Below are 17554 nucleotides of genomic sequence, written 5' to 3' on the forward strand. Positions count from 1 at the left end.
CTCACTCACTCACTCACCCTGTCTCTAATCTATCTCACATCCATCTAACACACATTCACTCAAATGTGTCTGTCTGTCTCTCTCTTTGTCTCTCTCTCTCTCTCTCTTTGTCTCTCTCTCTCTCTCTCTCTCTCTCTCTCTCTCTCTCTCTCTCTCTCTCTCTCTCTCTCTCTCTCTCTCTCTCTCTCTCTCTCTCTCTCTCTCTCTCTCGCAGATCTGAGTTTGACCTGGACTATGACAGCTATCAGGAAGACTACTATGACAGGTACTGTATGTATATGTGTTGGAACTTTTGGAGTCTTTGTGTGACAGAGAAGGCCTATCTATATCCTACAGTACATTAACAACATGAAAACAGCCAACTGCAATTTGTTCTTGTTCGCTGATGACTCAGTACTCGGCCCCTGGTCTCAGGCGAGGACAAAATGCAAGTTGAGGATGCCCTCCGTTCTGAACTCGGATACATTTGCACATAATAGTAATGCAAATGATTTAACCCATTTAGGCCTGACCTCGGAATTAAAAAAAAAACGTCTAAATCCTCTAGTTTTCTGAAATAAATATTTTCACGATTTTTCAAAAATAGCAGACCTACAAGCTCTGAGCTTGTAGATCTGCTATTTTTCAATAGCTAAATTATAACATAATGTTTAACACGAGGCCCGCCAGGAACATAGACACGTAGAATAGCGTACCGTGCCACACCCGGAAAAGCCGTTTTGATGTATTATTTAATGCATGTTTTAATACGATCGTATTAAAAGCTACCGTTCGTTAGCTCTGTTATGCTTCTGAGCCAATGGCCGCGGCCATTTTGAAGATGCGCGCGAATCCACTTACATTGCCTGCTCTGTTTTCAGACGGCTTTATCTCCAGAAGCGACATTGCAGGGGTCGCTTTGTCCCAGACAAGCGTTTTCAACGGCCTGTAGCAGGCGCTGTGATACTCGCGGTCCACTTTTTCCACCACCGACCGAGAGAACAAGCACCAGCTTCGTCAACACACACGGAATGGTTTCATAGTAAAATGCGATTACGGATATTTGGCTCTTCAAAGTAAGTGTCACGCGCGATAAAACCCTGGCAGGACGCGACGGAGGGATTAAATAATGGTAGCGGTTAACACACCAAAAGGGCCCAAAAGGGGTTAAAGGTCAGAGTTGGCAATATAGCAATCTCAAAGAAGAGGTTACCTATTTCGGCTCTATTCTTGACACCAAACAGGTGACGGGTGAAAACATTGCATCAAAAGTGATCAAGAAAGTCCATCACAGAACAAGGTCTTTGGGCAGGATTTCCTCTTTTGTCAACCAAACTGCTCTCGTGACTGTAGCTGGAGCCCTCATTCGATGCCATTTTGATTACGCTTCCACCTCTTGATTCTCCAACACCTCAATGTCACTAAAAAGCTACGCTTCAGACCTCCGAAAACAATTAGTTTTACTTTTTATATGAATTGAATACATATATAGGACCATAATGGAAACAAGGCCCCAGGACGTTTTTGTGTTGTCCTTTTAGCTTTAACCCATTTTGGACGGGAACCCCTTTTGGTGTTTTAAACATTGTTATAATTTAGCTATTGAAAAATCGTAAAAATATTTATTTCAGAAAACTGGAGGATTTAGAAGATTTTATTTTTATTTTGAGGTCAGGCCTAAATGGGTTAATGTACTGTACCATACAGTATGTGTTTACATTTCTGACCAAAAAAGTATTCAATCAATCAATCAATCAATCATTGATTGCTATTACTACTCATTCCAGGCTAAGGGGTGGACACATGCATACACACATGCATGCTCAAACACACCTACGGTAGGCTATACTAAACACATGCTTCGGTTTGTGCTGTGTGGTCATCTTTGAGGATTCAGGCGAAAACTAAGTCTCCAATCATCAGAACCACTTTTAATAACATAAATCTGAGCTACTGAAGCCATCCCAGGTCCTTGGATTGAGAGAGAGAGAGATAGAGAGAGAGAGGTTATTATTATTATTATTATTATTATTATATAACTTTATTGAAAGGATAAACCCCTTGAGATGCAACATCTCATTTAGAGGGGGTCCTCAACACAGATGAACAGTACAGTATACAGTATACATTAGGGGTGTGCTGAAATATCGATATGGCGATATATATCGATACGTCCTCCCGCAATAAATAATCGATATTGATTATTAAAATAATTCTTTCTTTTGTTTTTAATTTGAAATGTTGTTCATAATGAGTGATGAACAACATGTTTAGAAAAGAAGGTACTGAATTACTGGATGGTGATTTGTCCAAAGTCTCCAAACAGCTTTGTGGGAATACAAAATGCTGCATTTTTTCAGTTGCAAGTATTTTGTAGTTGCAGATATCGTGATATATCGTTGATGAAATTTCATACAATATATCGCAAATATCGCAATATATCGAATATCGTGATATTATCGTTATCGAGGGCGATATATATCGTATCGTGAGGAACCCATATCGTCCCACCCCTAGTATACATCTATACAGACAAACGGAACAGAAGCTCAAAGAGAGCCGCTCCCATGTGGTCCTTATAGATGTAGTGTTTCAGTGTCAATTTCTGGCTGAACAATCAGGTCAGAGGCGGCTGTTGACAAAAAATAATGTCCCAACGTCACTGCAAAACAGAGTTGACTCTCGTCCATTTATAACCCATTTTGGGCGGGAACCCCTTTTGGTGTTAGCATTATGTTATGCTTTAGCTATTGAAAAATAGCAGATCTACAAGCTCATAGCGCGCCACCGAGTGGTGCGCTACGAGCTTGTAGGTCTGCTATTTTTTTTTAAATCGAAGAACGACTGACATAGAAACATAGCTTTTTCAGAAAACTGTCAGGAGACATTTTTAGAATCTGATCTCAGGTCAAAATGGGATAAAGTCTGATTCTATATTGAAATTGCTGCGGGACCTTTCCATCTCCCCAGGTACTGTGAGGTCTCGGAAGCTTCACACAATAAATACAGTGCTCAGCACATCTGACTAAAAAGGCTGTTGTCACAGCAAACGCTCTCGCACAACTTATACACAAACGTAGACACACATACACACCTCAGGCCTTATTTTTTGTCGCTTTCTGCCTTCTCACGTACAAATACTGTATACCTCTGTGGTTCGTTGCTGTGAGTTTACGCTGTCATTTTTTTAATCGCTTTTCTAGTTTTGCCTCCCTCTGCATTTTTCCATTCTTTCCTCAAGAGAAAACACTCGCCAATGATTTTCAATTTGCTTTGAGCACGGTGCATGATTATGCCCTGTGTAGCTGGCTAACTCTACTGACAGCTGTGTGTGTGTGTGTGTGTGTGTGTGTCTCTCTCTCTCTCTCTCTCTCTCTCTCTGTGTGTGTGTGTGTGTGTGTGTCTCTCTCTCTGTGTGTGTGTGTGTGTGTGTGTGTCTCTCTCTCTGTGTGTGTGTGTGTGTGTCTCTCTCTGTGTGTCTCTGTGTGTGTGTGTCTCTGTGTGTGTGTGTGTGCGTGCGTGCGTGCGTACGTACGCGCATGCACGTGCGCGCATTAGACCACACAGAAATAAGCTGTGTCTCTGCCTGAGCTGTTATCCGTGTGTGTGTGTATGGAGAGACTGTCTCCCAAGTTCACACATAAGGAGCAGAAAAAATATACAGTTTGCATAAGCACAAACTCACTGAGAACCCCCTGCACGCCCTCACACACACACACACACACACACACACACACACACACACACACACACACACACACCTCTAATCCTCATAGTCTCTCATTGTCTGAGCCTGAGCTTCCATTCTCTGAAATGACACTGTCTGTCTGCCTCCAACTCCCTCAGCTCTTTGGTCTTGCTGTGTCTCCTCCCCACACAGGCAATACTCAAAGCCTCTCTTATCCTATTTTGACCTGAGATCAGATTCTAAAAATGTCTTCTACATCCTGACAGTTTTCTGAAAAAGCTATGTTTCTATGTCAGTCGTTCTTCGATTTTTCAAAAATAGCAGACCTACAAGCTCGTAGCGCGCCACTCGGTGGCGCGCTATGAGCTTGTAGATCTGCTATTTTTCAATAGCTAAAGCATAACATAATGCTAACACCAAAAGGGGTTCCCGCCCAAAATGCGTTATGGTCTCATGGGAGTAGATGAATACACCTTGGTGGTGGGTGTGTGCACGTGCGTGCGTGCATGCATGTAGCCGTCCGTCTGTCCGTCTGCATTTAGATGAAGTACTCTATATGAATCTATGAGCAGAATATAGAAGATAAATATTCAAATGAATCGAATCAAATCGGATTTAATTGGATCACATTTTTTTATTGGATTTATTTTTAATTGGATTGGATTGTGCAAACATTTGGGCATCCTAACAGAGAGAGATGAGCTGTGGTTATAGTGAACACCTCAGTGGGTAAATCCACTTTATCCCATTTTGGGCGGGAACCCCTTTTGGTGTTAGCATTATGTTATGCTTTAGCTATTGAAAAATAGCAGATCTACAAGCTCGTAGCGCGCCACCGAGTGGCGCGCTACGAGCTTGTAGGTCTGCTATTTTTGAAAAATCGAAGAACGACTGACATAGAAACATAGCTTTTTCAGAAAACTGTCAGGATGTAGAAGACATTTTTAGAATCTGATCTCAGGTCAAAATGGGTTAAAGCCACACTGAGACTAAGTGTTTACATGGAACATCAGAGGTGCTTTTCTCTCTCCTCAGCAGTTCGCACTGAGGCTTACTGCTCCATGCGTGGCTATCTCCTTATCCCATTCTGTGCGGGAACCCCTTTTGGTGGTAGCATTACGTTATGCTTTAGCTATTGAAAAATAGCAGACCTACAAGCTCGTAGCGCGCCACCGAGTGGCGCGCTACGAGCTTGTAGGTCTGCTATTTTTGAAAAATCGAAGAACGACTGACATGGAAACATAGATTTTTCAGAAAACTGTCAGGATGTAGAAGACATTTATAGAATCTGATCTCAGGTCAAAATGGGTTATTGCACATGATGCCGTGCCCATTCACGACCTGCTCGTCAACACAGTCAAATCCTCAGTGTTCATGTAACCCCCCCAGACAGTGTACAATTATTGAAACCATTTGGTTACATTTGTACACTTTCAGAGTTACAAATAATGGATGTATTAACCCATTTAGGCCTGACCTCAAAATTTAAAAAAAAATCTTCTAAATCCTCCAGTTTTCTGAAATAAATATTTTCACGATTTTTCAAAAATAGCAGACCTACAAGCTCGTAGCGCGCCACTCGGTGGCGCGCTATGAGCTTGTAGATCTGCTATTTTTCAATAGCTAAATTATAACATAATGTTTAAAACACCAAAAGGGGTTCTCGCCCAAAATGGGTTAACGCAGAGGATTTTTCTGTGAACTACTGTAAGACACAGTATGCTAATGTATTGCTAAAAATACAGTAACACTTATACTTATAAGGACGCTTAAATATTCATAATACTTTACAACAGTAATGATCATAATTTCTGAGCACTCATGGATATTTACTTAAAGCACTTAAAGCACCCAAAGTACACAAGGACACACTCACAAAGGCAAGAATGGCACGCATGCACGCACAGTCCACACACACACACACACACACACACACACACACACACACACACACACACACACACACACACACAATGTTTTTTTATCTACCAGATAGGAAGGACACACTCACACACTGCACAGACAAATGTAATGTACAAACTCACTGAGAACCCCCTCCATGCACGCACGTGTGTGTACACACACACACACACACACACACAATGTTTTTTTTTATCTACCAGATAGGAAAGGACACACTCGCACACTGCACAGACAAATGTAATGTCAGCATCCAAACACAGAAAACACACAATGCTGTCATTTTTGTAACCACTATCCACAGTATCCGCAGTGTGAGTGTCATACACCCTTCTGTCACATTCCCTTCAAGCCTGACTGAGAGTTTTTGATTTGCCATGACAGAAGCAATTAGATGCAGTGGAAGATAGGGATATGAGCTGTCCGGAGCAAGCAAGGGAGAGAGACTGAGGGATGAGAACTGAGGAATTGAATTAGCCCATTTTGGGCGGGAACCCCTTTTGGTGTTAGCATTACGTTATGCTTTAGCTATTGAAAAATAGCAGATCTACAAGCTCATAGCGCGCCACCGAGTGGCGCGCTACGAGCTTGTAGGTCTGCTATTTTTGAAAAATCAAAGAACCACTGACATAGAAACATAGCTTTTTCAGAAAACTGTCGGGATGTAGAAGACATTTTTAGAATCTGATCTCAGGTCAAAATGGGTTAGATAAAGAACAAAGATAGAGGAGCATGTTATATATGGGTTTATAGCCTACTGTATTTATCCTTCAAATAACTGAACTTTCCTTACTCATTTCCTGCATTGTCAGGGCTTTCCCAGCTCCCTTCCCCTAATTTCGGTTCTATATGTTAACGCCTTTTGTGTGTGTGTGTGTGTGTGTGTGTGTGTGTGTGTGTGTGTGTGTGTGTGTGTGTGTGTGTGTGTGTGTGTGTGTGTGTGTGTGTGTGTGTGTGTGTGTGTGTGTGTGTGTGTGGCTGCTGTATACAGTTGGACAATACTACATAAAAGCGCACATTCATAAACAAATGGCATCATGTAGATCTATGAATCCATATCCATATATGGTAACCGCATGGCTCACTGTGGATCACGCACTTCATGTTGCCACCTGACCTTGTGACATTAGTCTATTATGACATATGACGTATGTATGACTCAAAGATTTGGCAAGGTTTCAGCACGATCCAAGACCATTCCATTATGAACTTTAAAACTACAAAACATGTGTGGGAAAACATTAGTGGAGGTACTGCACAAGACACTTGGAACTGGTACAGACCAGCGGTTTGCAAGATTATAGCAGCCTTTCTGTGTGGAGTCTGCATGTTCTCCCCGTGTCCTCTAGGGTAGGTACCCTCACAAAAAACATGCAGTAATCCTGGTCTCTAAACTGCCTCCCCCTGGCCAGCCGGGCCGCCTGATGGAGGGGAAAGGAACTGGTTGGAATAACGTGTTCCTTCCGCGCACTATGTCCAACCAGGGAAACTCCCCCCTGTCAGGTGTAAAGGAGCAACTTGGACACTCAGGCATGAAGGAAGCATGAGTTCAAGTCCGTTGCTCTCCCCATGTCCCCCATATATGGGGACTAGGTTGGCGGAGGGTGTGTAGAGCCCAGGATCACATTAGATAATTGACACTGGGGTGAAAAATGGGTCACAAAATCGTGGGATAAAAAATTATAAGAAAAAAAAAAAAAGATTATAGCAGACAGACAAGGTAGCCTCTTGCATAGCCAATTGCCATGCCATAATTTTTTTTTAAATCATTACAAACACCCTGCAGTGTATGTCAAAGACTTTCAGTATAGGATACTTGTTTAACACATATCATATGTCTTGCCATTCTAGGGTGTATGACTACCAGCGCGTGCCTGCGTCCCTGCCCGCTCTTTCCCACGAAGGACCCAGCCTGGCCAAGCGCTCGCGCTCCTCCTCTTCCTTCCCCTCTGGGCACAGACGCAGCCGAGACAGAGCTCACGCCAAGAGCTCCAGGGCCCACTCCACCAGCACGACCACGGCCAAGTGTACGTGAGCAAGCCGACAGAGGCTGTGATTTAGATGCGTTTGCCTTAGATGATGTTCTCACTTGACACCTAGGGGGGCGGCGGTGGCTCAGGGGTAGAGTGGCTGGATGGTAACCGTGAGGCTGCCAGTTCGAACCCGGGCTCCCCCAGAGTCACTGTCGAAGTGTCCTTGAGCAAGACACTGAACCCCTAATTGCTCCCGATGTGCTAGTTGGTGCCTTGCACGGTTTCCGCTGCCATCGGTGTATGAATGTCTGTGTGAATGGGTGAATGTAATGCACAATCTCTGTAAAGCGCCTTGGATAATCCATTGAGACCTCGAACGCATCCATGTCACGTTAGTGTTTAACCACATTAACCATTAACCCATTTTGGGGCGGGAACCCCTTTTGGTGTTTTAAACATTGTTATAATTTAGCTATTGAAAAATAGCAGATCTACAAGCTCATAGCGCGCCACCGAGTGGCGCGCTATGAACTTGTAGATCTGCTATTTTTGAAAAATCGTTAAAATGTGCCTCAAATCTTTCCGAAAATTGTCATGATTTAGAAAACTTTTTTTTTTAAATTTCGAACGTCAGGCCTGAATGGGTTAAAGGCGCTATATAAATGCACCATTTACCTACAGTACACACGCACTTCAGGTCAAGTCACGTCAATATTATTATATTGACACACTGTTGCACATTTGGTACCAGGTATACTCTAAAAGCTTCACATTGAGAAACAACAAATAAGTATCCGTGGTATATGGATATACAGCTGTATTTAGGAGCTAAACCATTTCAAACCTTGTAAATAGTAAAAAGGTTTTAAATCAATTTATTGAAATGTATTGAAAAGATTTCCAGCACAGGATGAAATCCTCTACGCCAGACTCATAACAGACATACCGGTAAATACATATTCAAATTCACAAGTACATACATATATACAATCATATTTTTCTTTTTCTTCTTTTTTACAAAGTTCATGTTGACCCGCACCCTTTGTTTTTTTATTTTTTCTTCTATCTATACATAATACAGTTTCAAGTCCCGTATTTACCAGTTTATGACCTTACAAGCCAGCCCTATAGTTATACAAAAAATATTTTGTTGACCAAACTTTGTCAAGTCTATTCTTAAAAGTGTTGACTGAAGGAGCCTGGACCACTTCCTCCGGAAGTTTATTCCATGCTCTGACAACTCTTTTCTGAATGACAATTTAGTGGTAAGAGTTTAAGAGAATTCCCTCTCAACTCATACCTGTTGGACAACAGGCTCGGCTGTAAAGTCATATATCTGGTGAACAAGTTTATAGACCTCGATCATATCTCCTCTGTGCCTCCTGTACACTAACGTTGGTAACTGTAAGTGTCTTAACCTTTCTTCATATGACATTTCTTTCAACCCTGGTATTAATTTAGTAGCCCTTCTCTGAACCTTCTCTATTTTCTCTATGTATTTGATTTTGTAAGGGCACCAGACCAGACTGAGCTTGCAAATTCAAGATGTGATCTCACCAAGGATTTATATAACGGCATAAATAGTTCTTTACGTAAATTTAAAAAGGTTCTTCTAATTATCGCCAACATGGAGTTTGCCTTTTTTACTTTTTCAGAGATGTGCATTTCAAATTCTAGTGAATTATCAACCACCACCCCTATATATTTGTCTTCCTCTACTTGATGCATCACTAGATCTCCGACTGTATAATTAGCCAAGTTGTCACTTTTTTTTCCTAATGTGCAACTGTTTACATTTATCTGGATTTAATTTCAGTAACCACCTGTCACACCAATTGCTGGTACTCTGGTCATTGGTTATAGTTCTAAATATTTTTGTGTCGTCCGCAAAAAGGTAGACATCGGATTGTATCTCACTTGGTAGATCATTTATATAAATAACAAAAAGCACAGGGCCTAATACAGATCCCTGTGGGACTCCAGAGGTCACTGACTTCCAATCTGAAGTGGCTCCATTAACCACCACCTTCTGTTTCCTGTTACTAAGAAAATCCTGTACCCAACCTATAACTCTGTTGTCTATACAGTAAGACCTTAATTTTAATATTAATCTCTTATGGGGAACTTTATCAAAAGCTTTTGACTGTCCTCTATCTAAAGATGCTGACCATTTATCAAGAAACGTGAGACGTTGAAGTGTGGTTGATCTTCCCGATATAAAGCCATACTGGCTGTTACTAAAGAGCTTGTTGGCCTTCATATGATCTACAATGTGTCCCCTAATTAATCTTTCCATTGTTTTACATATAACAGATGTCAGGCTGACAGGTCTGTAGTTCCCTGCCAGTGCCTTACTTCCTTTTTTTTAAAATATTGCACTGATTTGTGCCTCTTTCCAACCACTTGGTAAAGTTGCTTCCTCCAAAGTTGTGTTAAATAGCATCGTTACTGGTTCAGCGATCACACAGGCTAGTTCTTTTACTATCCTAGGGTGTATTGCATCTGGCCCATCTGGGTGATTTGTAAATATTCATGCTCTGTAGCAGTTGTTTTGGTGTCCTCGGTTGTTATTATAAAGCGTTCTGCATGCTGAACTTCCACTCTTGGCAATTCAGGTATAACATGCCCTTCAGGTTCATTCTCAAATACACTGCTAAAATAATCTGAAAGTATTTCTGCTTTAATGTGTCCCGTAAAAAGGGAATTGCAGTAATCTAAACTGTTGTGGAGACAAATGCAATGTAACCACATGGATTCAAACCAACCCTGGTCTCGTGAGAAACCAAACATCTCTACATCTCTGTCTCTGAATTGATTGCATATAGGTCTTGAATGGAAACAAGACCTTCAAGGACCTTATTTGGTGCTATCCCCTTTGGACTGAGTGTTTGACTGTACTCTGTTGCGGTTTATACATTCTGTCTAATAAACCAACCAACCAATCAAATCAATCAATCAATCAATCAATCAATACATCCAATTAAGAAGATACTAGGATTCTGGGGTACAGGCAGCTAGGGCTACTCAGCTACACTACATTTTTTTTATTGCCCACTAGAAGTGTGCGTGTGTTGACACTTTAAAACAAAATAAGAGTGGAAGGGTGCCGGCTTATTCATATCGAGTGATTGCCCGCAATCATCGAATTGTGTAGAATGTCATTTAAAGCTCTCCCTGAGATGTTTTCTGCTGCTGTAATTCTCTACTCTCTGCCCTTTCCAGTGCGTATGGAGGAGTTGCAGGTGATTAAGAAGGAACTGACTTTGATAAAGACGCAGATCGATGGCCTGCTCGACAGTCTGGATAGGATGGACACAAAGGCAGGGAATGACCACAGAGGTGAGTCCACATGCAGGAATAAGGCTGGCGAGAGTCAATATTTAATTATTTATGAGAATAAGGAGCATTGTGAAGGCTAGTGGAGAGATCACTGTTTATTTCTCATTTGTTTGGGTGGCTGTGTGTGGAGCATGCTGAACAGACTGAGATTTGAGAACAATGTTCTCGCCTATCAGCGATGTCCTTGAAAGAGCTGCTGCTGCTGCCCTCATGTGGCCATTTGCGTGCAATACTGCTTAGGCATCTGCCATTAAAGGTCCACTCAGTCATTCAGCCTGTCAGTAGCTCTAGTCTATTCTATTGTATCCGTTAACCATGGAGCAATTTATTGGTGCCTTGTTTTTACGTCAGTATGCTCGAATATAGGCCTAGCCGTCTAGAACAGGAGGGTTGTCTCTGTTTGTCTCTGTCTGTAGCCTACATGTCTCTGTATCTCTGTCTCCACAAAAGTAGACCAAAATCACAGTTCAGCTCATGCTACATTGCATACTATCCTCGGTCCCAGCCTCCAGTAGACTGTGGATTTGGGATCGTTGGAGATACCGAGCCAAGGCTCAAGGCACAAGGCTCAAGGTGATTGCAGGGGCTCAAGGCTCAAGGCTCAAGGCACAAGACACAAGACACAAGGCTCAAGGTGATTGCAGGGGCTCAAGATTCAAGAACACCAACACATATGAACCAAGGTGTCCGGCGGCTGGCCTTACAACCCAGACCCCTTAATACCATATACTGTACGACTCCTACGCACCAAGATATCAGGCTTTACAACCCAGATACCTTGCATAGCTTCACCAAGACCACCATTCCTCATCTGAGAAGAGAAGAGCCTGATGACAACCTAAGGCCCAACCCACACCAGCTGCAACTCCTTGCAACTACTCGCAATTCCTTGCAACAAAACAAACCGCACCAATGCAACTCCTTGCAACATGCCGTTGGAAATAATGGTTGCAAGGAGTTGCATGGCGACCCTCTGGTGTGGTTGTGGGCAGAGAGTGGAAGTGACGGGCCGGAACATCCGTCAGATGTATTTCCCCAGGATACCATATTCTTCGACCAAATCACAACACTTGTTTCATTCACAGAGAATGTAAACAAATTTGTGTCAAAGTGTCAACGTCATTTGTGTGTGTGTGTGTGTGTGTGTGTGTGTGTGTGTGTGTGTGTGTGTGTGTGTGTGTGTGTGTGTGTGTGTGTGTGTGTGTGTGTGTGTGTGTGTGTGTGTGTGTGTGTGTGTGTGTGTGTGTGTGTGTGTGTGTGTGTGTGTGTGTGTGTGTGTGTGTGTGTGTGTGCGTGCGTTATGTCACAGGGTCTCCATTGAGGGAGGACAGTCCGGGCGGTTCACCATATCCTGACAGCAGCCCCGAACATTTACTCCCCCCTCTCTCTCCACCCAGTCCTCGCCATCGCATCCAGAGAGAGAGCCCCGAACTAGGCGAGGCCACGGATGATGACCATCACACGGTGAATTAATTAACCCATTTTGACCTGAGATCAGATTCTAAAATTGTCTTCTACATCCTGACAGTTTTCTGAAAAAGCTATGTTTCTATGTCAGTCGTTCTTCGATTTTTCAAAAATAGCAGACCTACAAGCTGTCCGTCACCCCCGGCCCCTCCTATCCCCCCCCCCCCCCCCCCCCCCCCCCCTAGTGCAGCGCTACGTCACATCATTTGGAACGACGCCCACCCGGAAGGGTTGACTCCTCCCACTTTTAGACCAGAGCGGCCAATGCGTTCCTCCAGGCTTTCATTTTTTTTTTGCGCAGATGAAAATGAAAGCCTGGTATACCGAGTCTATAACGGTAAATGAGTCTATAACGGTAAATGAGTCTATAACGGTAAATGAGTCTATAACGGTAAATGAGTCTATAACGGTAAATTAACCTCTAGAAGTGATGGCTCTGTTCTCATGCGTGCCATGCTAGTCTATAGAGCGTCGCAGTCCCGCCTCCTACCCTGGACCAGGAAATGAAACCCAATGCATTTTTCCCATAGACATTTCTCAAAGTATTTATTTAAAGACGGTTACGCCGCGGACAAAGCCAACTCGAGTCGTGACAACTCATGACAACACAAACAATATTTTGGACCAAACGAATAATTACAAAGAAGAAAAACAACAAAAAAAGTGTTGTAACCTGCCGTTTTTTTTCTTCTTTCTAATTATTTGTTCGGCCCAAAAAATTGTGTTTGTTGTCATGATTTGTCACGACTCGAGTTGGCTTTGTCCGCGGCGTATACGTCTTTAAATAAATACTTTCTGAAATGTCTATGAGGAAAATGAACGGAGAATCATTTCCTGGTCCAGGGCAAGGACAGTCTAAGAAGGATGAGACGCGAAGACCGTACGGGCGACGCCATGTTGCTTTGGAAGGAAAGAAACATGCGCAGTTGAGACCAAGGAAGCTGAACGCGGAAGTGTTGGCTGCATATAGCCCATTGCGCATGTTTCTTTCCTTCCATGGAGCACCATAAGCAACATGGCGTCGCCCGTACGGTCTTCGCGTCTCATCCTTCTTAGACTGTCCTTGGTCCAGGGTAGGAGGCGGGACTGCGACGCTCTATAGAGCGTCGCAGTCCCACCCCCTTTCATGACGACGCCAGGCCCAGGAAATGAATCCCAATGCATTTTTCCCATAGACATTTCATAAAGTATTTATTTAAAGACCTTTTATTAAGCGTCGTACGAAGCCAACTCGAGTCGTGACAAATCATGACAACAAACACAATATTTTGGACCAAACAAATAATTACAAAGAAGAAAAACAACAACAAAATTGTTGTAACCTGCCGTTTTTTTCTATACTTTCTAATTATTTGTTTGGCCCAAAACATTGTGTTTATTGTCATGATTTGTCACGACTCGAGTTGGCTTTGTCCGCGGTGTATACGTCTTTAAATAAATACTTTCTGAAATGTCTATGAGGAAAATGAACGGAGAATCATTTCCTGGTCCAGGGTAGGAGGCGGGACTGCGACGCTCTATAGAGCGTCGCAGTCCCACCCCCTTTCATGACGACGCCAGGCCCAGGAAATGAATCCCAATGCATTTTTCCCATAGACATTTCATAAAGTATTTATTTAAAGACCTTTTATTAAGCGTCGTACGAAGCCAACTCGAGTCGTGACAAATCATGACAACAAACACAATATTTTGGACCAAACAAATAATTACAAAGAAGAAAAACAACAACAAAATTGTTGTAACCTGCCGTTTTTTTCTATACTTTCTAATTCTTTGTTTGGCCCAAAACATTGTGTTTATTGTCATGATTTGTCACGACAAGAGTTGGCTTCGTCCGCGGCGTAAACGTCTTTAAATAAATACTTTCTGAAAAGTCTGAGGAAAATGAACGGGGATTTCTTTTCCGGGTCTCTCGAGGGGGCGGGACTGCGACGCTCTATAGTCTGCATCATGTCTTGCATAATCACTGATTTAGCGGTTGCACGCGCCAATGAATATGAAACATGACATGTCGTTGTTTGCTATACACTGACACCACGGCGCGTAATCAGCGCCTCAAACTGTGACTCCGCCCACCCCCTGGGGAAGTTGTGATTTGCTCTCGTTTACTGCAATGCAATTTGCGGCATTTTAAAAACAATATTGAGCAGAGTAGCGATTATCAAACGTATTTGCAATGCCATACGTTGAAAGATCTGTTGCCCGTGGACAGGCACGCTACCTCCGCAAGTTAGATAGCATCGGCATAGATGTTTGTCCGCATGTGATTAAGGATTGGACCAAGTTGCATTGGCAGCCATAGAAAATTCTTACCCCAGGCTAAAACCGGATGTGAAGTTTTTGGGCGTTCCTGTCTAGCGTGGTGTCAGTGTATAACATCAGATAAAAACATAACTGTAATAAGAACATTATGTGCATTATGAGCTAAAATTCTGTCTGTCTGTCTGTCTGTCTGTCTGTCTGTCTGTCTGTCTGTCTGTCTGTCTGTCTGTCTGTCTGTCTGTCTGTCTGTCTGTCTGTCACAGATGAGTAACCACAGCTCTGACCTTGAGGATGAAATGTGAGGATGAAATGAGAGAAGAGATGAATTGAGTGCCACTCACAGAGGAAGAGAGGAACAGTCCCTGCACTGATCCAACATCCATCCGTATCAGCAGCTCTACTCCCTGCCACACTGTTTATATACCACAACATCATAGCCTAGGCTGTTAGCACAATATCTTACACATTTACGGCTTTTATTTATCTTATTCTTGACATATGTGACTAAATTTGACTGAGGGACTGCCATTGGATTTTTTTTTTATTTTTTCTTTCATGTCATATGAAAGCAGGGAATCATAGCTTCAAATTGACATATTGGTTGTTCAGTTTGACCCACCAGTTTGAGATATGGCTTATAGAGTAATGTCTTGCAGAAAACAGCGAGTTGAGAAAACAGGCTTGAAAGGTTCACTTCTGTGGTCTCTAACATTACACCTAGCTACATATTTAAACATTTCATATTTACATGTCGATTTCAGCTCTGACACTTATTTCAGACATGCTCTAGTATGTGAAGTCTGCCTGTGCTATTTACTCATTTTGGAAAAGAAAGTTTTTCTCCTCTGGTGAAAAGCTGTAATTTGCGCGATGGCAGTCTCTCAGTCAAATCTGGTCACATATTGTTTCCTCTACCCTTGCTTTTTGCAATCTATCGGATGGATTATCTATCCAATAAAGGTTCAGCCCAGTCGTGGGGAAGACAATTGCACACTCATATTCACAATACTAGACAGACAGCAATTATATCTGACAGCTAAAACAGATTCAAATATATAATATTGCATCGTCATGGCATTGCCTGTCATTTTCACAACATAACACTTGCTACTAGTGGTCGTGGTTATGCTATTTCCCTGGAAAGAGATGTGTGAGCTATGCAAGGTGTATTTAATCTGAATGGAAATCATAAGGAAACTGGAAAAGTACAAGTAGTAACATAATATGGGCTTTGAAGATCATGCTAACCTTAACCACCGACTCAGAATATTGCCATTTTGAAACGAAGGTCAATGATGGGAATCTTGCGTAGAGAGACTGGTGTTCATAAAAAAGCCTATAGCTATTGTAATTAAATACCTGTTACTTTTTAAGAGAGTTTTCCAATGATGACAGGGTATTTCAGAATCTACTATCTAATCTACAAATGTATTTGGGACCCGCCTCACGGATGTGACAGAAAGTCATGTCCTAGTCATTCAGTAGTGAAGTACAGTTGGGTGCCACCGATATTGTCCCTTATCATTTGACCCATTTAGGCCTGACCTCAAAATTTTAAAAAATCCTTCTAAATCCTCCAGTTTTCTGAAATAAATATTTTCACGATTTTTCAAAAATAGCAGACCTACAAGCTCGTATGAGCTTGTAGATCTGCTATTTTTCAATAGCTAAATTATAACATAATGTTTAAAACACCAAAAGGGGTTCCCGCCCAAAATGGGTTAACTGTCCTTTTGCGCAGATCACGCAAACCTCAGCAAAAAGAAAAGGACAATATCGATGGCCTCCAACTGTAACTTATTTTTCGTGTGCGTGTGAGTGTGTAGCCTATTCTGTTGTGTCCCTGACCTTGGACAGCTCGGAAAGATATTACACACTTTATCATCTTCTGCTTTGATATGAAGTCTTCTTTTTGCCAATGCGCTTTCCTTGTCTCTTCAACTATGTTCTGGTACTTTAAAAGCAGGGGAAATGTCGAGGTCAAAGTGTTATATTGTGTATTATTGTAAACTTTCCTGTAACCGGTCAGCTGTATGGTTTTTACCTTGCATTTTGTTTTGGTGTTTGTTATTGGTTCTTTTTTTTTTTAAGAGACTGTTTTTTTTTTTTATTACAATTGTAGCGGTGTTAGATACTTTTGGTTTGCATTAACAACGGAAGTTAAATGGAAGCACTGAATGTCAATGTAGTAAAAGTATTTTCATAATGACTACAAATGCCTGTGGAGTGTTCTTTGAGAGAGAGAGAGAGAGAGAGAGAGAGAGAGAGAGGTAGTGTTCAGTGTCAATTCCTGGCTGAACAATGAGGTCAGAGGCTGTTGACAAAATGTCCCACGTCACTGCAAAACAGAGTTGACTCTCATCCATAAAGAGACAGTCGGGCATAGTTTCGCAGTAGTCAGCCATAATGTGGACCATTCACCCGAAAGAGAGCTGGTGACCACCTGGCTTCTCCATTCACATTATCATCCATACTGGTGCAAATGACACAAAGACACAAAGTGGCCATGCAAGTTTGTCAAGGAGTGATAGAAACGCCTCCTCCACATTACTATACCCAGCCAGAGAGTATGCAATCGATGAAGCCCAAATGTTCACTTGCCAGGCACCCGACCTCACCCTGCACCAGCCTGTATAACCATGTTGTGCACATCCTGAAAGCAACAGTCCTCCGCACCATTGCAAAGAATCTGAAGGACTCCAAACATGACCACGGCGCACACCAAGCAATGCCAGGGAGCACATCCTACTGGAGAAACAGAGAGATGCCAGACCCACCCAGAACCAACATCCATAGGACCTGCTATACCATGAGAACACCCTGCTACACCCAGAAGACACCCGGCTGCACGCTGTGCTCCGTTTGTGACACATAGACCAACCATGGGTATTAGTATTTTTTATCGGCCATGCACCTGGAAGGCAGC

At 42.5% G+C, this 17554-nt stretch overlaps 1 protein-coding gene across 4 annotated transcripts in view; it reads left to right on the plus strand.

The window, feature by feature from the left end:
* The window catches only part of LOC306920950 (heterogeneous nuclear ribonucleoprotein C-like), an 84203-nt gene extending 67359 nt beyond the window's left edge, over positions 1 to 16844 (plus strand). For 2 of the 4 annotated variants that reach the window (XM_079497956.1, XM_079497958.1), the window contains exons 3-7: positions 215 to 265; positions 7439 to 7614; positions 10783 to 10899; positions 12209 to 12363; positions 14892 to 16844. In XM_079497956.1, the coding sequence (XP_079354082.1) occupies positions 215 to 265; positions 7439 to 7614; positions 10783 to 10899; positions 12209 to 12363; positions 14892 to 14930 (538 nt within the window). In that variant the 3' untranslated portion in view covers positions 14931 to 16844. The remainder of the gene's footprint in view (positions 1 to 214; positions 266 to 7438; positions 7615 to 10782; positions 10900 to 12208; positions 12364 to 14891) is intronic. The other 2 variants (XM_079497957.1, XM_079497959.1) reach the window with 1 other exon arrangement.
* The last annotated feature ends 710 nt before the right edge of the window (positions 16845 to 17554 follow it).

This window comes from Electrona antarctica (assembly GCF_951216825.1).
Source record: "Electrona antarctica genome assembly, chromosome: 3".
NCBI lineage: Eukaryota > Metazoa > Chordata > Actinopteri > Myctophiformes > Myctophidae > Electrona > Electrona antarctica.